Below are 19,776 nucleotides of genomic sequence, written 5' to 3'. Positions count from 1 at the left end.
TTATGACAACATATGTTTTTACATTGCTTTAACTCATCAAAATCTGTTTAGCAATTTTCAACTTTTATTTTTTATTTTTTATTTTTAGTTATACAAGATTCAACTCGTGTTTTAAGCCAGTTTAATGTAGTTTAAGATGAAATTACTTAAACATCCAAGTTGATTGTAGCCTACTTAAATTAAGGCAGCAACTTTTTTGTTTACAGTGTGTTCATACCAAAATGTTACGTTCTCGAGTGCTTAATACACAATATGTGCTGTTGGCTGATTATGCCACAAAATTATGAATAAAGTCATAAAAAATCTTAGTGGACCCTGTTACATTTACAGTCGCCGTGGGAAACTAACTTTTCTTGAGCTAAAAAGCTCCACAGATTATCAAAGCTATGAAACACCGCCCCCTAGGCTCATTACGTGTCCACTCAGTCTCCGCCCACTGTGCTATTAGACAGTTATATTAGTTATTCCGATATATATAGGGCTATATATACGAAGAGTACGTATACTGAAGAATATCACCTCCAAGAAAACCACATTTGAGCTGTTAAAAATGTTACAAAATGTAAAAAAAAAAACAATGTTACAAAATGACTTATATATAAGAGGGGCGTGTCTCTTCTGATCTCGCGAGAACTCAACTCAACCTCTGTCCCTGTTACTAAAGCAGTGGCAGTGTGGATACTGATAGTTTGCTGCTGTAATCATGCTCAAAGCTGTAAACAAGACCTATCTCAGGCAGTTGGTAAGAAAACCCCGACGAAACGACACATTAACCAGTGCGCACTTTCTTTTAACGTTGTTATTCTTTCTCACTGTCCTTTCTAGACACAAATAGACCTGGGTAAAAAGCTTAGCATGCTGGCTAACTCGCTCAGCAGGAGTTGTGTAATATGTTACTAAACTGCTATTTTTTTCTATATAGGCTTGTTTTATTGTATTGTTTTTGATATGTGATGGTTAAAACGCAATGTCAAATGTTTGGTTACTTTGCAGACCTATTTTTTCATGGTTATACAGCCTGCTAACTAAGCGTTTACGTTTAACATATTCTCAATAGTGTTAACTTACTGTTTTTTAAAGAGCTTTAGACATAAATATTAATCTTTGAATATGTTCATGACACTTTTAAGGCATTGGTAACGTCAATATGATTAGTTAATAAACAGAGCTAGCTAACTATCTGTCAAGGTTATGCAACATGTAAACAGTGCGTTATGAAACCTCCTCACTGTCTTTAACTGATTGACCTACAATGCATTTAAAATGTGACCTACATTGAATTTGATATGTTAATATATCAGGCCAGACTCTAAGTAGTATCAGATCCCTGTTATAAATCAGATTTCTAATGACCTCTATGGGCTATAAAACTGGTCTGCGTTCAATAGTAAGTCACCTTGTATCGGTTATTTGGGTGAAAGAGCCTGGCAGTTATTTATATCGTACTGTATCAGATTGACCAAATAGGTTGTTTCTTCTTTCCAGTCTGGTTTGATTCAGAGGTTTCAGAGTACTCTGGTTGTTGCCGAGCACAATAATGACACGCTGACCCCCATCACCCTGAACGCCATCACTGCTGCTAATAAACTCGGCAGTGACGTGTCCTGTTTGGTTGCTGGGACGAACTGTGCGAAGGTATTCTCTCTTCATTTCCATTGGTTTCTGTGTAGCAAGTTGAAAGGCTCTGATTGTGGGTTTTTGGACAGGTTGCAGAGCAGCTGTCCAAAGTTCAAGGGGTGAAGAAAATTCTGATAGCTCAACATGCATCCTACAAAGGGTCATTGCCAGGTAAACTCGAGGTTTTGTTCATACATTTGGAAGTGTTTGTGTAAATTAAGTAAAGAACAGTGCAAGTGACTTTGGATAAGAGTCTATCATATTGAAGAAATCATGGTATTGAGAGATTTAAATGAAAAACGAAACTCTGCCTTCTTTCACAGAGGAGCTGACGCCCCTCATCTTGGCAACTCAGAAACAGTTCAGTTTCACACACATCTGTGCGGGAGCTTCTGCTTTCGGAAAGGTAAATCTTAGGCCGACGATAAGGGAGATTTCAGAGATTCGATTGTCTTTATCATTGAGCCATAATATGTCTTTTACACACTGTGGGAAAAACAACACCATTGTTACTTTTTATTTTGATGACAAAGATGTGTGCAAACCAAATTTAATGCATATTTTTTCTTGATCTTTAAAAAAAAATATTGATTACAAATGTTTATCAGCTTGAACAAAATTGACATTATCTTAAAAAAAGAAAGAAATTATGACAAACCTTTATCAGAACAAACACAATTTACATTTTTTGATTTGAAGACAAACTTTTATCAGATTGTACAAATTTGATGTCCATTTTTCAGGGATGTGATTTTTCTGTATTTTCCGTCCTGAAGAGTATGACCCATGTGAATTTCGAAAATCCGAGAAATGTTTATTGGGGGGGATTCTGGTTACTGAATGATGATTGAAATCGTGAAATGGCCTTGATTTTCTAAGTAAACTGCTAAATGTTAAGTTTTCCAATGCATTTATTTCATGCACAGATTGCTTAGAAAATCAAGGCCATTTCACAAGTTACTTGACACCCTTTTTTTTATGAATTTTGGCAATGCATGTTTATGAGGATGTGATATGACTTAGTGCCATCATCAAATTGCAAAAAAATTTCATTATCACAAAAAGAGTGTTTGTCAGCAATGACAAGTTTATCAATGGAATTTGTCTTGTACAGAAATGTTGTACATTCTGATTTTTTATCAAATAAAAAATAGATCAAGGCAAATTTGTTAAATTCATAAATTAGGGTAAATATTTACATTATTTTTGTATAATCTGATAAAATATCAAATAAAAAAGGCAAAAAAGTATGTAAAATTTGTGCAATTATTGTTTTAGTTTTATTATAGTTTTAGTCATTTTGTTATGTGCTTTTGTCGTTTCATTAGTTTTATTGCTATTTCGGTTTAAATTATTTTTATTTAAGTTTTATTTATTTCCAGTTAATTCTTTTAGTACTTTAAAAAAAATAACTTATTGCCAAGGCTACATTTCTAATTTTCATCTAGTTTTTTCAACTACTATTTATTTGTTTATTTATTTTATTTATTCATTTTAATTTCAGCTTTTTTTAATTAACAGAAATGGTTTTGATAGTGTTAGTTAATGATAAAAACCCTGTGTAACATTTGTATAAAGTTTGTCATCAAATAAACAAAACCTATCAAGACAAAAATCTGCTAAATACCAAAAAGGAAATCCAACCCCGCAAATATTACAACAAAAAAATATATTAAATAAAAAAATATAGATATCTTATATTGTAATAATACATACTATTGTACTGTAAAATTAAGAAATCGAGTATTTAATAATCATGATAATAATGTATTAAAATACAATATGTGTTTTAATAAAAGTATTCATAGAATTGTTATTATTATAATTATTGTTAATAGTTATTATTATTTTTATTATTATTATTGTTTTATTTTTATTTTATTGTACAAAACAGTAAAATTATTTTAGTTTTGGCATTTTGTTTTTTTTTCATTTTGGAGGGAAACCGCAGAGACACCTTATTGCTTCTCTTTGTTGACAACAACAGATTTATAAACGATTCTCATGACAAATGTTGCGTTCCCAAACACAGCACTTGCAGAAAAGCATTTACTCTGAATGGAAACTGAAAATGAACACAGTGCTGGGCTTTACTCTGAAACATGCAGCGCTTCAGACTATACATTTATAGAATTACTATACATCACAAACTTTTTTTCTCAGAACGCGCAACATTTCTGTACAGTTTTGCCTTGTTTTGTTCTTCTACATTTGCTGACAAACACATTTTTTGTAATAATGCAAATTATGCATGCCTTGATTCTCTTTTATTTTTCCATGTGATTGCATCAGTGAAGATGTTTTACTTAATGCAGGATTTTGTAGTTACACTCATTCCGAAGTTATTCGATTATTTCCCAGAGCGAAAAGCACAAATGGGAAATAGATTAGAAACTCTCATACCGCCAAGCCCCTATCAGGCTTCTTACTTTTGGAATTGTGGGAAAAGTCCGTCCTCAATAAGTGCGGCTCTATTATATGCAAGGTTATTTGTCATTCCACAGCCAAACTGTCAGGCAGCAGATCTAATGGTATTTAAATTGAATTGTAATACATTAAACAGTATCTTATGTAGCCTAACCCCAGACCAAAGAGATGTATTAGTCTCAATTTCCTCACTGGCTAAACGTATTTTATTTGATGGATTCTTAAGTGGTGGATTTGGTTTCATTATGTCACTATATAAAACACTTGAATTACCACTATGCAATATTTTTCACCTCTAGACATAACTTAGAGCTCTTTTTCAGACTGCGCGATATTTATTCCGTCTGCGATGCAGGAAGGCCAAAGTTTTCAGACATGGGTTTTGATCAATGCCTGCCGAAATAATGCTATTTCCAAACAAATCAAGTTTGCAGATATTAAGGATGTGCATGTTTTAATGGCTTGAACTTATTCAGGAGCTTCAAACGCATCCGATTGTCTTTAATAATGCCGAGTGTGTGTCTTTATTTGTAGAATCTCCTTCCAAGAGTGGCCGCTAAGTTGGATGTGGCTCCCATTTCAGATATCATTGAGATCAAATCTCCAGACACCTTTGTGAGGACCATTTATGCTGGTAAACACACAAACGAATGCACCAGTAGCACTTCCAGATGTACTTGTCAAGAAATGCTTTCAAATAACCTTCCTAGTATGTCCCATATCCTTCTCTTTGTTTAACATGGAGTTTGTGATTTAGGAGTCTGGCCATTGGTTGGCTGCTTGAACGGAGACGCACAGTGATTTACACTGGCTTGAAACAAAGCGTATATAAATTTTTTAATCTAAGGGGGACCCTGGAGCCTTTTTGTTCTGCTTTGCATGTATTATTTTTCTGTTCACTGTTTCTCATCCATAAACTCTACTGCCATAAATACTTCCCAATTACTCCGGCCACTTTATCTTTGGCAAGCACAGAACACTTGAAATTTATGAGAGTTTATTTTATTTTAATCACATTAATGTTTTTCGTGAAAAACATCAAATGAAAAGTGTTTTTTTTTTTTTTTTTTGCCACTTGTGGTGATTATTTATGTCCAAGGTTTTCAACTGGGGGATCCATATGAAGGTTCTCCAGGGACATTTACTTACCTAAATGTATTTGAATGTGTTATTGATTTTATACAGAAGTTAAATAGTTAATATCATGTTATATTTTAGATACAATTTTTCTCTGTCAATGTAAATATTACATTTAAAGCCACAGCAGAACTGTCTTGTGTCTCCGAGCAGCACTCAGCTGTGTTTATTTTCTGGATGAAGCCGCGTTTTGAATGAATCGGGTGAACCAATGATTCAATGGCCCATTCATAAAGTGAGCCATTTACTTACTTCCTGAATGAATCGGCTGTTTGAACTAATCCAGTGAATTAATGAATGACTCAATGGCTGCATTTGAAATCGCAAACTTCTCTACTATATCGTAGTATTCACAGTACTCATAAAAGAGTAGGCAAAAGTACCTAGATGTCCTACTACTTCTGGCAAGATTCTGAAGTGTGCATACGATGGACGCTTTACTATCCCATGAGGCCACGGGAGAGGATTTATGAATGGCAGTGAAGTGACGCAACTGACGCTGGTAGATCACGTGATAATGATGACAATATGGTGACAGTTATATGTCCAGATTACATTCATACTATATAGAACATACTTTTTTAGCTGTCGTAATGCAATTGCTTATTCAAAATAAGAACCTACTCAAGAGAGTATGTGATTTCGGTCCCAGCCAATGACTTACTCATTTAGACATTTACCGCGACCTACTGGCAGTTTTAGTTTATTTAATCATTTCATTTAAAAACTACAAATCATATTTCAATATTAATAAAAATAAAAAACATTAAAGGGATAGTTCACCCAAAAATGAAAATTCTGTCATCATTTACCCACCCTTTGTCACCATTTCAAACCTGTATGACTTTATTTCTTTCATGGAACATAGAAGATATTTTGAAGAATGTTGGTAACCCAACTATTCTGGTTTACTTTCATTTAATGAAAAAAATACTGAGACTTTTCTCAAATGATCTTCTTTTGTGTTTCACAGAAGAAAGAAAGTCATACAGGTTTGAAACAACATAAGGGTGAGTAAATTATGACAGAATTAATTTTTGTGTAAACTATCCCTTTAATACCCATGGTATTATTTATGCAATTATAATTGCTGTTTAAATGCATTCACGCCACCTCTGAGCTCCAGTTAATAAGCAGGTGTAAATGTATCTAAATACCAATTCAGGAAAACATCATGGCTGTTGTAGCCTAAAAGTGTGTCTAATAAATTCTCCATTGAATCAAATCGAATATTTATTTTTAAAGCTACTGTTTCTAATGTCTATTTGATGCTTTGACTTTAAATGATTTTTGGGGGGTAATTGTGCAGCCAAATTTGCATTAACATTTTTAATTACCTGACAAAAAAAATAAAATAAATCTTGTCACTTCATCTCTTTCCCCTTGTTTTCTGGCCATAGGAAATGCCCTCAGCACAGTCAAGTGCAATGAAAGCGTCAAGATCTTCACTGTTAGAGGCACTTCGTTTGAACCAGCGGCCATAGAGGGGGGCAGCGCCTCTTCAGAGGAAGGTACTCAGTCGTTTGATAAAGTTAAACACACTGTTGTTTGTTCATGTTTTTCTTTAAGGTCACGCTGACTTTGATACCACACACAAAGGTTTATAGTATTTAGTGTTGTATATAATCCTCCACTCCGCTGCAAGGTTTTGATGGCCTAGTTTGTTTAAACGTTGACTTTAAAGGGATCATAAAGGGGTATTTTGGAACAACTCGGCATGTTTATTTGGACGGCTCCTCACGAGATGTTGCTTTTGCAGTCTCTTCGTCTGCCGCTGCTGGAGTCTCTGAGTGGCTGGAACAAACTCTGACTAAGAGTGACCGTCCAGATCTCGCCAGTGCTAAATCCGTGGTGTCTGGAGGTAACAACTTTGTACAAGAACCGCAATTGTCTTGATGTATACTAATGCATGTTACAAAATGAATAGTTCTCAAATGCAGCTTCAGCTGTGCTAAAATACATGATATTATTATAATATGATTGTGCCTGTTCACCTATATATCACTGCACCACACACATAGAGGCAAATGTTAACCAGTTTGATGTGTCAAGAACTGTATCTTCTAGCAGAGTCACTAATATCTGATTCTGTACAAGATTTTATCTTTAAATTTTTTTTAACAAACAATTTTTTAAAAGCAATTAAGCACAAACCGTCATACTTTATTGCTTAATCAAAAAAAAATAACATCAATAAATTACAATAAACTAAAACCGCTACATCATATTTGTTTTTACGTTCATTGTTTGTTTGAACTGTATACAAATTAAATTTTATCAAATATTAAATATAAAGATTTTATTTGTTATTATATTGTTTTAAGAAGTTTCATTGTATATTTATTATTATTTAAAATTGTAGCTTTGATGCTATGACAAATAAATAAATACAACAAAATAAATTTGTAAAATAAATTTATAAAATCTGATACAATGTTCTTTTACGTTTAATGAAAACATCTTCCTTTTTTATTGTATTTATTATTCTAATATTTTATTATAGACAAGCAGTTTTATAAAAAGCAATACGGCTCAAACTCTCATACTTTATTGCTAAATCAAAGAAAAATAACATCAATAAACTAAAACCGCTTCCCACCGGGACTACATCATCTTTGTGTTTATGTTCATTGTGTCATAATGTTGGGTATCTCCTTGAAATTTCTCTAGGCTATTTTTTTTTGCTCAGAAAATCAATAGTAAACTGAGACTGTATCGATCCTACTGGACTCATAACCTTGTCAGTAATTTCATATTTCATGCCCATCTGCCGTCTCTTTGTCATAACAGGGAGGGGCTTGAAGAGCGGCGACAACTTCAAACTGCTCTACGACCTCGCCGACCAGCTGAACGCAGCCGGTACGGTGTTTGTTTTGTCCTATAATCATTGATTTGAACCTAGATTCTTTGTTTAGTGTTAGTTTTTAATCAAGCTATTTAAAGAAATATGAATTTAAAATGAAACCACCACTTTTTTATCGTAGTTGGTGCCTCCAGAGCCGCAGTTGATGCTGGTTATGTACCAAACGACATGCAGGTTGGACAGACTGGAAAGATTGTGGCTCCTGTAAGTACCAAGACCGGAAACCAGTTGTCTTATTTCTCAGTCTATCCTACAGTCTTTCATTTGCACTAATTGCCTCTACAGAGGGAAATTCTTCTCAAAGTTCAACACTAGTTGATAAACCCACCAGGGTTTCAGACTGATAAACCATCTTGACTTTGATTACAGCAATATCTAATTGTTGTTTCTGTTTGAATCCAGAAAGATGGATCCGTGTTGCCCTTTAAAAGGGTTAATTTTCCATTATCCGCTCCGAGTGGGACGTCCCCGCTGTCATTATCCACACATTAGCAGAGCTTTGAGGCGTTGTGATGTAGTTAATGGCATATTCCGGCTTGTAAATGATTTAGCAGAGCCATTAGTGGAGCTGCGCACCGCACAGGTCCGCCCTGAGCTCAAACCAGGCAAATCAGCCCCAAACCCAATTCTCCAAATGTTTTGACAAGCTTGTCAAGCGTAACCCGACCATTGTGCATTAGTATTCACCCTGAACAAGTCCCGAATGAGTTCTACCAGTGATATGAACTCGAGTCGAGATGGATGAGGGTTGTTTTGGGTCGATTGAGTATGTCTTTTGTGGTTAATTGTAATCTTTTAGCCCTCAGGGTGATGGTTTGATGACTAGATATACGTGGTTTGGAGGTTTTTGTTGCTTTTTTTTGTGTGAAAAACTCAAGTTTAAGGATGTGCACCATGACGCTGCAACTATATAAATGACACGAAGCTGTTTTCACTTTAGTCTATGATTATATATAACTATTCAACCCTGTTATCCAAGAAAAAAATTATTGAAGAAATATTTTTCTTTAATTAATTGTAAATATAAGTTTATCAATAACTACAAACCAACATTGGGTCTCAAGGTAGCTAGTCCCTACTGTATAACAGCTTAATTTGAGCTACATTTTCAGTCCTGTTACTTGCAACCTTGTTAGTCATTTGGCACCCCCAACAGTGTTACCAGTTTTGCATGTTATACTGTTTATTGTTAGGAAAAAAAAGAGAAAGAAAGATTTCCCAAATGTTGGTAACAGGGTTGCAAAAATTGCAATGATCATTTAAAATGTAAAAAAATAAAAAAATCACAAGAGAATTTTTTTGATGATTTTTATTGATTATATATTATGCAAAGTTTCAAACCAGTATTTAATATTTAGTTTGCTATTGTAATATTTAGTTTTTGTTCATTTTCTAAACGTTAAGAACCATCTTTCACAGAGCATTTGTTGCTAAATAAATAAAACATCACGGTAAATCTCCAAGAAATTCAGGCCCTATTTTGTGGAAAATGCCAACTTCCATAATCTCTCATATTTTTCTATTTCATGCGGATCGAAACCTTCATGTAGTGCAGAACTTGATTTGATTGAATCATTAAGCTGATATTTTTGGTTCGGCCTATGTTGCATCAGCAGATAAAATGTTTTAGAGGTGGAGAAATTACATTTTTGATGAATTTTTTGATGAACTTTCATCAAAAGATATTGGCTTTTAGATGCTTTTGTACCAATTATCCATTAATTCGAAAGTCGTTAGCGAACTTTTATCCGCCACCCACTACAAGCTCCCCCATCGTCTGGATATTGAGATGTTTGCAGGTCTCCATCACTTCAGCCCTGCCCTCTCTCTCCTCCTCCTGGCTTTTAGAGCTCCGGCTGGCCGGCCGTGTGTTCACAAATTGAAGCGGTGGCCCCCGGGAGAGCGCCACAGCCACATTAAACTGCACTGAAATATTCATGGAGCAGTGCATTAAGCTGAGAGCCACTGATGTAGCACTCCCCCGGGAGAAGGGTGGAGGCGAGGGGGAGTCCTGCCACATCCCCCAAGCACTCCTCTTTTGAGTAATTGTGAGGATGTTGTGGCCTGTGCTCTGGGACGGGAGGTCAGGAGAGCGCTTCCGAGCCGATGCTGAGAGTCTGCCTTTGTTAGCGTAACACGTGGCGATGCTGAATTGTTGAAATTCTGTAGACGCAAGCAAGAATCTAGTTTGTGATTTTTAAGAACTAGCCTCGTTTACACCCAGTGCAGTTCATTTCAAGTGCTGCGAAGTCAAACATGGCACACCATATTGTTGCTTCGGGTGTCAATCAATCAGTCATGTGCAATGTGCATAACATGACTCTGAACGCATATTAAATGAGCTTCCCCTTCACAAGTGATTCATAAATGCCTAGTTTTGCATATAAATCGAGAGTAATATGATTTGTTAGGTAAATGAAAAATTTAATTTGATTTGTGGTACATCTCTTAATGTTAAATGTTTAGAAAGCGATATTATTTTAAAGTCAAATGCATCTTATATATACAGTACTGTGCAAAAGTCTTTGGCATGTTAGTATTTTCACCAAAAAAAAAGGTTTTAATCCTGTTAGTTATCTTTTGCTGTAGTGTGTCAGTAGGAAATATCAGTTTACATTTCCAAACATTAATTTTTGCCATTAATTGTAAAAATTCAGTGAGATTTTTTTATGCACAAGGAGTCTGACAACAGCCAGAGATCTGACCTCTATATCATTAGCATATATACAGTGTACGTACGTATATGAACGTGTGTGTGTGTGTATATATATATATTACTAATTTAGATTTCATGAAACTTTTTTACCATGTATTTAATGGGCTGATTGCCACTGTACCTTTAATATTTATGTAAGTGAATACTGAATAGGCAGTGAAATGCAAATATATGAATGTGTTCGGGGTTCAGCGTCATAAACGTGATGTTATTTCAGAAGAGCAAGGAACTGTTGATTTGTATGATACATAAAAGCATAACTTTAATACTTTTCTTGGTTACTCTACAGGAGCTGTACATTGCAGTCGGCATCTCTGGCGCTATCCAACATCTCGCTGGAATGAAAGATAGCAAGGTACAGTAACAGTTAGTAATGTATGTCAAAATATACACACTAAGAAGATCTCCTTTTCTGTGGTAATAGAGAAAGCCCACTCAGAAGAGGTCTTCAAGAGTTTCCCGATTGTGCCGAGTTAACTCTCTTAAGTGTGACGATGTTTTGGGATGGAGTGTTTTAAAAGCGATCTGGAGTAGCTTTTTACCTGCATCCATAATTCATCTGCATTTTCTATTCTGCATCTTACAGTTTCTCATAGCACTGCTTAACAATCTGCCAGAGCGTCCATCACTAGCATCTTCATCCATATGTTCATACAGGAGCATCCTCCTCACATTGACTAGATATTTACAATTATATTGTGTTGGCATTTTTTTTGCTAGAAAGTAACCACTGCACTTTTCTGGGAATTGGCATTTGGGAATTATTTTTTATGTTAGCTTATGGAGAGTTAATGAGTGCTCAACCCATCATGAAGTGTTTTTTTGCGATCTAGCCCACCACGCTAAATAATTTAATTATTTTTTTTACAGACCATTGTTGCCATCAACAAGGACCCAGAAGCCCCTATTTTTCAAGTGGCTGACTATGGCCTAGTGGCAGATCTGTTCAAGGTAAGATTCCTAGTTAAGAGTTGGGCTGTTAAGGTGGCACAAGTTTGAATCCAATTGTATTTTTACTGAATTTGTATTGTAACAGCCTATAATCATTCAGATTAAGAAATTTTCATTTATTATAATTATTTTTTATTGATGTTTTGAGTTGATTTTTTTGGTAACAACCTAATTATTTAGATTAAGAATACATTTCAACTAATTGATTAATTGAAACTATTTGACATAAATGATGACATGTCTTTACCATCATAAAGGTAAAACAGCATGAAAAAAAAAAAAAGTGTTAATTTTGACACTGTGATGCCGTTTCTACATCAACTCATTTCATCAATAAAAGCAACAAAAATGCTTAAAGGGTAACTCTCGCCAAACTGCAACCTAGGGTCTTTTTGTCAATCTACCCAAGGCGAAGTTTCGTTTAAAAACATAAATAAAATGGAAACGCCACTTTTAAGTTTGACCGTATTTTTGTTTTCGGTCAAATTGCCTTTTGAATGGGAGAGCTAGGGGCACTTCTATGATAGTGTTTTAAAAATAGCGATTTTTGATGCCAAGAAGGTTCGACACAACATGAAACTTTGCTGGAAGTATCACCAGGGGCTCTACACATGAACTCGAGCATTGAGAACATTGTTTGTGTACACAGAGTTTACTAAAAATAAAGGTTTTTAACAACTCACTGTCTCTGTGTCCGCCGGCATTTTGACAGTCAAAAATAGTCGATCTCCGAATGTGAATGAACTGACTCTGATTTTTAGTATTGTTTCTTTTATGAGGATCCTTTTTCAAATACAAGGTCAATATTGATTTTCACGAACGACAAAACAACAAATTATCCGTGAATTTATGTGGAACTAAGCTTTAGGAGCTTTCCATCTTTACTCTCCTCCCTGTTACGTTGTATTCAGAGATCGACTATTTTTGACTGTCAAAATGCCGGCGGACACAGCTACAGTGAGTTGTTAAAAACCTTTCTTTTTAGTAAACTCTGTGTACACAAGCAATGTAGTCAATGCTCGAGTTCATGTGTAGAGCCTCTGGTGATACTTCGAGCAAAGTTTCATGTTGTGTCGAGCCTTCTTAGTGTTTTAAAAATAGCGATTTTTGATGCTATCATAGAAGTGCCCCAAACACTCCCATTCAAAAGGCAATTTGACCCAAAAACGAAAATACGGTCAAACTTAAAAGTGACATTTCCATTCTAATTATGCTTTTAAACGAAACTTCTCCTTGGGTAGCTTAACAAAAAGAGCCTAGGTTGCATTTTGGCGAGAGATACCCTTTAAAATAAAAATGCGCCCAACTCCTCAGGAGAGAGAAGATAAGCCTTTTGCCATTTGACACTGCAACTAAGGGTAAAGTATACGTAACAAGAAAGATACAATCTTCTTCCTCTAAAACACGAATCTCATTAGCACAAAAGATCCTCATCAGGTCATCAGAGACATTTTAATCCAGTGCCTCGGACAATCAGCAGGACCGTTTGTGTTTAATATTAATAGCGCTGTAAATTTCGAATGACCTGGTATTAATTTCTTCAGCCAGTCTACAACCAAAACCAGACAGACTCAAACAAAAAAAAGGCTGTCCCATATTTCTTTTAAATTTTGCAGGGCGCATTATTCCACCTACTGGAAAGTGTGCAACTTCTGAATTAATCAGTGGCGACTCCTGGCTCCGACTAAAAGCCTTATACACAACTACTTCTCCTTTCAGAGCAGAAAAGTAATTGATAGTAAGCACAAGCGTGTGGGTGTAGTTTTTCACCTTTATTTTCAGTCTCCTCTCACCAGAGCTTTACACGGCCGGCTGCGCGCCATAGTTCAAGGTGGCACACACACTCCCGGTGCCAGAGGGCTGCCACACACACCACATCCATCTGTTGTTGGTGTTTACTTTGTGTAACGCTATCATCATTTATTGCCCTGTCGTTCATCTTTTATTCAGGCGGTGCGTGCTTGACACAGGCGTGCAGGTAAACTGTGTAAAAGTGATTGCCGACGACGGGCAGCGCTGGCGACTCTCGGATCAGTTTACATACGGTCACTCCTCAGATAACTGATTAAAATGTATGGGCTTTCTCCTCCTTCCTTAGATTGAAAAGTGAGCCGGGGACATATTGGGGTGATGATATAGTTTTTCAGGATGCTCTGGAATACAGGAGCATATCGGTTTTGGATGAGAACCTTCGACATATAGGAACAGTGCAGGTTGCTCTCAAATGACAACCACCTTGCCTAGGGTGCTTATTAAACACTAGAGAAAACTTTAAAGAGTTGGGTTAGTTTGAAATCTAATCGTACACAGCCCCGACAATAAATTGTTGTTTGGATTTAAATAGGCAAATGCTTAAGAGTCTATGATTGGATCATTATTGCAGTGATTATTATGTTTCGTGATTATTATGTTTCTAGCATGTTATATGTTTGGCAACAGTTCTTCTAACCTACAGTGTATTGATGGAGTGTATAGCTTCTTAAACCATGAATTGTGGGATTCAATGAAAGTCTTTGGGATGTGCTGGACTAGACTTTACAAGATCTTAACCAAAAATTGATGCACCTCTTGATGGAAATAAATGTTGTGATGTTTTTCCATCAAGAGGTGCATACATCTTTGGTCAAGATCTTGTATTGTCAATGCAAGAGTCCAGCACTCTGTAAAGTCTCCTCCAGCACATCCCGAAGACTTTCAATGACCTCCAATGAATCCTCCAATTCAGTGTCTTCCTACATGGTTGTTTAAGAAATGAAAAGCTACACATTCCATCAGTTAGGGTTAGAAGAAATGTTGGCAAACATATAACATGCTAGAAACATAATCACTGCAATAATGATCCAATCATAGACTCTTAAACATCTAAATCCGAACAGCGACCTTTTTTTGGGGCCTGGCAGTGTACGATTAGATTTGAAACTATATCAATACATCAGTCATGGTTGATTTACTCTCTCTGTATTCCTAGGTTGTACCTGAGTTGACTGAAGCCCTGAAAAAGTGAGACAACTCAGAAAGATGGTACTCACCTGGAGAACTTTACTGGGAACCTGCCTTAAGAAGCTCTGAGCTGACGCTCCATCCATCTCTTGAGTGGGATTTTACTCCAGAACACCCATGTACTTCAGCTAATGTAGACAGCAAACCACTTCTTTTAATTAAAGAACTCAGTGACACATGTGCTCAAGTTTTCTGTTTTACAACTTGGTGTTTTAACATAATTGTTGCGGTACACTCATACAGGGTTGTCAAATTCTGCTCCCGAGTTTACCTTCAACCCTAATCAAACACCTAAACCAGCTAATCGTGGACACCCCTGCTGTATACTGACCTCAATTATCCAGCAGTTGTGATTGGCTGTCTTCTGATGGTCTTTCCATATTCTATGTAATCTATTTGCTGTATTTTAACATTGTATTTTAACAAGGTAGCTATGTGGCCTTGGATGTTCAATAAAACTATCCAATAAATATACTTCTGCTTTTACTCATTTACAAATGACTAGTATACTGGATATTTTGGCTTTCTGTTCTGCAAAACAGAACACCTTTGTGGACATCCTTTCTCCTACAACAAACTAGACAAACAAAATGAATTGACCAACTTTTAATTGCTTGACAATCTCTCCCATTATCAGTTTATAAAATCCCTTGTCGATAACACAGGATTATTTTGCCTCAGTCAGAAAGCAGATAGATCTTTTCAAAGGCTCATGCTGTTGGGATGGGGGTAAAGGTTTGGGGTTATGACAACAATTTAACCATCATTTCTCATAAAAATCCTCTAATACTGTATACCTGAAATGTTCGCTTCTCGTTTGCTCTCGGTTTTAAAAATACTTGTTTAGCACTTTTTTTTTCCTCGCATAGAATTTGAATACAAACATCAGCATCAGTAATGTAAGAAAGGCAAAGGTAAGAAATTTGGCTGAATCACACAGCTTGACACATTTGAACACGGATCAAATGTAACCCTGCAGCATTGGGGGGGGGGGGGGGAAGGACTGTACATTGTGTGTCAGTTACATTTCGTACAAATAAACAAATCGACAAATAAAAACTCCCTCCCACGCCATCCTGAATGAGAACACATAAGTCTTCCAGCCACACTCCGATATTGGTCTACCGTCTAAAAGAGTGTGTCTTTGCTGGTTTCATACACCACTCGCCCAACAGACACACTGAAATTCCTGAAGAATCTTCCAATGATGGCTCCCGAAGTACCTCTCCCTGACTCCTTGGAAGGTTGTGCAATTTCGGCAGGAGTGGCACACTTTGAGTGCTCTTGCAGAGTTGGAGAGGGAGAGAAAGAGAGAGAGAGAGAGAGAGAAATGTGCATCTGTAAGGAGGAACATTGCATGAGGTGGGTAGCAGAGGGCATTATCCTCATGTCACTTCCTGTGCCCCTTTCTGAGAACATGAAACCTGGGAGTATAGTGCTGTTCAACACAGAGAGAAAGACCAATTGGCTGTGTCCGAAACAAAAAAACAACTGCTGCCCAATCCCTCGATGTTTGTACGAAGATACACCCTAATTCCTCAGGGTTCCTCAAATCCAGCCCTGGAAAACCAAGAGTTTAGCTCAAACCCTGATACCACATACCAGGATTTTACCACCATCAGCCCAAACTTTTCTTCTTGGTTAACCATTCCAATCCGTGCCCATCCAGCCTAGTCGTTATGGATATGGTTTCATTTTTCCATTCTGGGGCTCTATGGAATGTAATACAAATGCATCAGTCATTGCCTTTGTAACACAAAAGTTTACATAAGGTATGAGATGTAAATAAAGACCCCGTTATGGAGGACGATCAGATATTTCTATTATTAACTTGTGTTTACTTCAGCATGCTTGGCCAGGTACATAGAAACTGGTAGACAGGCAACAGACAAGTGACCAATCCTGAGTGGCGACGTCACTACACACATTCTACCAGCACGGTTGGCTAACCATGCTGAGAATCCCGGGACAAGAACAGTTGGTAATTGTGCCGTGCCAAACCAAGTGGAAATATAATTTTAACTGTTCCTTACCGTTCTTAGAACCATTCAGCTTGACGGAAAAGTGGCTTTTGATTAGAGTTGAGACAGGGCCAGATTTGAGGAACGTTGGACAATTGGACAACTCGGACTTAGATTGTTCAATTACAATTACATTTTCCAAACTGCCATGAAACTAATCAAGTCGCCCAAAGGCTGACCGAAATGTAAAGCTGGAATATGCCAAGATTTTTGCCCCCCGATTTCCATTCTGGAGTCATTAAAGCAAGTTGCAGAAAGTCAGTTTGTGTGTGATCAGTTTGATGCGCAGTTTATTTTCTGAAAATATTTACAAAGCCAAGTGAAGATACTTAGGGCCAGATTAGCGTGAGAGCGCAATCCCATAAAAGCACCGATGGGAGTGGAAAGTACTGCGCGTGACTGACTGACGACGTGCACATTATAGAACACAGCCGGATCATTTCCATAATGCCCAACACAATCTACCAAGAGCAGCGCAAATTAGCGTCTGGTTTAAGACATGCTTTTTGGGGCGGTAAATAATGGCGCAAATACCAGTAAATTGACGAGCGCAAACCTTAGTAAATCACTTTGTATGATTAATTTAAATACTATCCTCCCATAAATTTTATATGTGAAAGGGAAACTCCCACAAATGCATATGCAATAAGCTCAGCCGCAAAAATAGCTGTTCACGCCTTTTCAGCGCTAATTTTTCATTGCGTTTCTTTAGTAAATCCAGACAGTAGTTTTTTAACGCCAAAAGAGGGTTTGCGCTGACGCAAGCTTCTAGTAAATCTGGCCCTAAGCGTTTTAAAATCTGTTCAGATCTTAAGTCGTGCAGTGCATTCCACCACACGACGGGACATGAATCTGGTGAAAAGAAGCAGGGGTGTCCAATCCTGCTCCTGGAGAATTACCTTCATTTAGGGTTTAGCTCCGACCCTTATCGAACACTTAAGAACCAACCAAACCAATCGTTTCTAGATTATTTAAACTACAGGAATGTGTGTTGGAGCAGATTTGGAATCAAACTCTGTAGGAAGGAGACTCTCCAGCAGTAGTGTTGGTCCGGAGTCATTTACATTGATTCAGCAACTACTAGTCTAGTCACACTCTTTCAAGTAGACCGGATGTTCCACAAACACTGGAATCGGATTTGCCTTGATGCCTTCCTACCTCAGAAACTGCCAGTGAAGGCACCATTTTCAGTTTTCGGACACAGCCAATAAGTAAGTGATATAGAGAGAGAGGCCAAGAGAGAGGCTGCTTCAGCTGGTGTTGGTGGTTACTGTCCCACAATTCATGCTCTATGTGTCTGGTATATGGCTCAGTGGAGTATCTGCCGGCTCCATAAGCCTGTACTTCTCCTCCAGAGATGGCTCGGTCCCCTGCAGGTGAATTAGTGGCTTGGTCTGGAATACACCCAGACTTTCCTGGTTTCTCCTGTTGTATATGTTCACCCTGTGCTCCAGTTCTGGGCTGGCCTTCACTGACCCTGCCGGACTGGGCAATTTAAGGTTGACCGGGTCCACCCTGCCTTTCTGCGCTAGGCAGGAGTCCTCGGACAAGGAAGAGAGCAGCTCTTTGACCACCGCTCTGGGGTCGTGGACGCCCGGTTGCGTCCCGAGGGTCAAAGGGCTGCAGTAAGGAGGAGGGCAGCAGCGCTGGCCACTGTAGTCGGAGGTGGAGGCCTCCCGAACGGTAGAGCTGCAGTCAGTTGTGGAGCCCAGCGTGTGGCTGCTGATGCTGTGCTGCCGGGCCGTGAAGCTGCAGCTCGACCGGGACATGGTCGTGCTGGATGCTTCACTTACAGAGCTGCCCGTGCGCTCTTGACCACTTCCCGGGCCGTCTGCACTGACGAGGGAAGGCGGCAACTGGTTGGGGTTGGTGGGAAGGTGGACATCGATGGCTGCTGTGGTTATGACACGAGCACCAGGGTCGGGCACTCCGATGTCTGCATGTACAACAGATTGCACAACTTAGAGAATGAGTGCCCTCCTAAATATTTAAGCATCATTGACAGTGGTCAACTGATATATCAGCCAGACCGTTTGGCATTTCAATATTAATTGAGACAGTTAATTGAATTTCAAGTAAAATCTGAACAAATGTTTAGTTTCAGTTATCTCATGTTTAACTTTTTAAATTATATTCTTGCATACTTATGTTTATTTACTTATAAATACTGTATATTTCAACATTTTATGGGTCATGAGCCAAATGTTGTCACTGGCCATTGAAAAAATTAGTTGACCACTAATTTAGATGCATGCATCCAATTCATGCAGGAAAAGGTGAATGCACGTCCTGATTTTGCCGAGTTAGACACGTTCCTGGCTCAACATATTTTGTTGATCCTGGGACAACATTCCTATCTAAAAATGTAATCCTAACCAGGGGCTTTCACACCAGGTAGTTATAGGAATTTGGTTCTAGGAACTAGCCACCGAGGCGGTTCCTCGAGAACTTCCCCTAGAGCCATTTTCCTGTTTGCATTCTCACCGCCAGTGGGAACTCTGAAGTGACGTAAACCGCGCTTGATGTTGTGACTTTTATTTTGACACCGTGGCGGACATTTATTTTGAAGGCACTAAGAACGCCAGAGCATGAGCACACAGCGCTCCCTTTCTCCATCTTCATTAGTTTATGATCTGTTTAACAGTCGTGTCGAATACGTTATTAGATAGAACTGTTATACATAGAGAGTAGACCATATACTGTATGAAAAGTATTATAGCTTTTGCCATGTGGTTGATGCCTAATGTTGCTAACTGAGCAGAAATACAAGTTTCACTTGGTCGCTTCAAAGTTGCATTGGATTTTCTCCATAGCGTAAAGGCTGAGAGGTCCATCTATCACTGTTTTCCATGTTTGTAGAGTTAGTTTGTGGAGTAAATATATAGGCTATAATCTGTGCGTTTTGCATGCGTTCAGGCAATCAGCGTATATTAAAGGAGAACTCCAGTCAATTTTAACATTGAGCTCATTTTTTTGTAAATTTGGAGTGCTGTCAGTACAGAGAACAACAACAAAAATCAGTGTTGCCTACACCGTGTTATCCT

At 37.7% G+C, this 19,776-nt stretch overlaps 2 protein-coding genes across 2 annotated transcripts in view; one reads left to right on the top strand and one right to left on the bottom strand.

The window, feature by feature from the left end:
- The first annotated feature begins 477 nt into the window (after positions 1–477).
- etfa (electron transfer flavoprotein subunit alpha) lies at positions 478–15,181 on the top strand. The gene is made up of 12 exons (XM_081356471.1): positions 478–742; positions 1,486–1,635; positions 1,707–1,788; positions 1,941–2,023; positions 4,579–4,678; positions 6,582–6,692; positions 6,941–7,042; positions 7,972–8,040; positions 8,166–8,248; positions 11,050–11,115; positions 11,631–11,711; positions 14,680–15,181. The coding sequence occupies exons 1-12, from the start codon at positions 704–706 to the stop codon at positions 14,713–14,715; spliced, it is 1,002 nt and encodes a 333-aa protein (XP_081212597.1). The 5' UTR covers positions 478–703; the 3' UTR covers positions 14,716–15,181.
- Positions 15,182–15,303: 122 nt separating this feature from the next.
- Positions 15,304–19,776, bottom strand: part of tmem266 (transmembrane protein 266) — a 72,342-nt gene continuing 67,869 nt past the window's right edge. Inside the window, exon 10 of the mRNA XM_081356469.1 lies at positions 15,304–18,668. Coding sequence (XP_081212595.1) covers positions 18,022–18,668 — 647 coding nt within the window. The 3' untranslated portion in view covers positions 15,304–18,021. The remainder of the gene's footprint in view (positions 18,669–19,776) is intronic.

Source organism: Scardinius erythrophthalmus (genome assembly GCF_964197995.2).
Source record: "Scardinius erythrophthalmus genome assembly, chromosome: 24".
Lineage (NCBI taxonomy): Eukaryota > Metazoa > Chordata > Actinopteri > Cypriniformes > Leuciscidae > Scardinius > Scardinius erythrophthalmus.
This window is presented reverse-complemented; position numbering and strand designations above follow the sequence as displayed.

Bases quoted from the DNA above. Each gene is read 5' to 3' on its own strand.
- etfa (XM_081356471.1), top strand. From the start codon at position 704: ATGCTCAAAGCTGTAAACAAGACCTATCTCAGGCAGTTG. The intron at 2,024-4,578 runs GTAAATCTTAGG...CTTTATTTGTAG, and splicing joins GAGCTTCTGCTTTCGGAAAG to AATCTCCTTCCAAGAGTGGC. The intron at 11,116-11,630 runs GTACAGTAACAG...TTTTTTTTACAG, and splicing joins CTGGAATGAAAGATAGCAAG to ACCATTGTTGCCATCAACAA.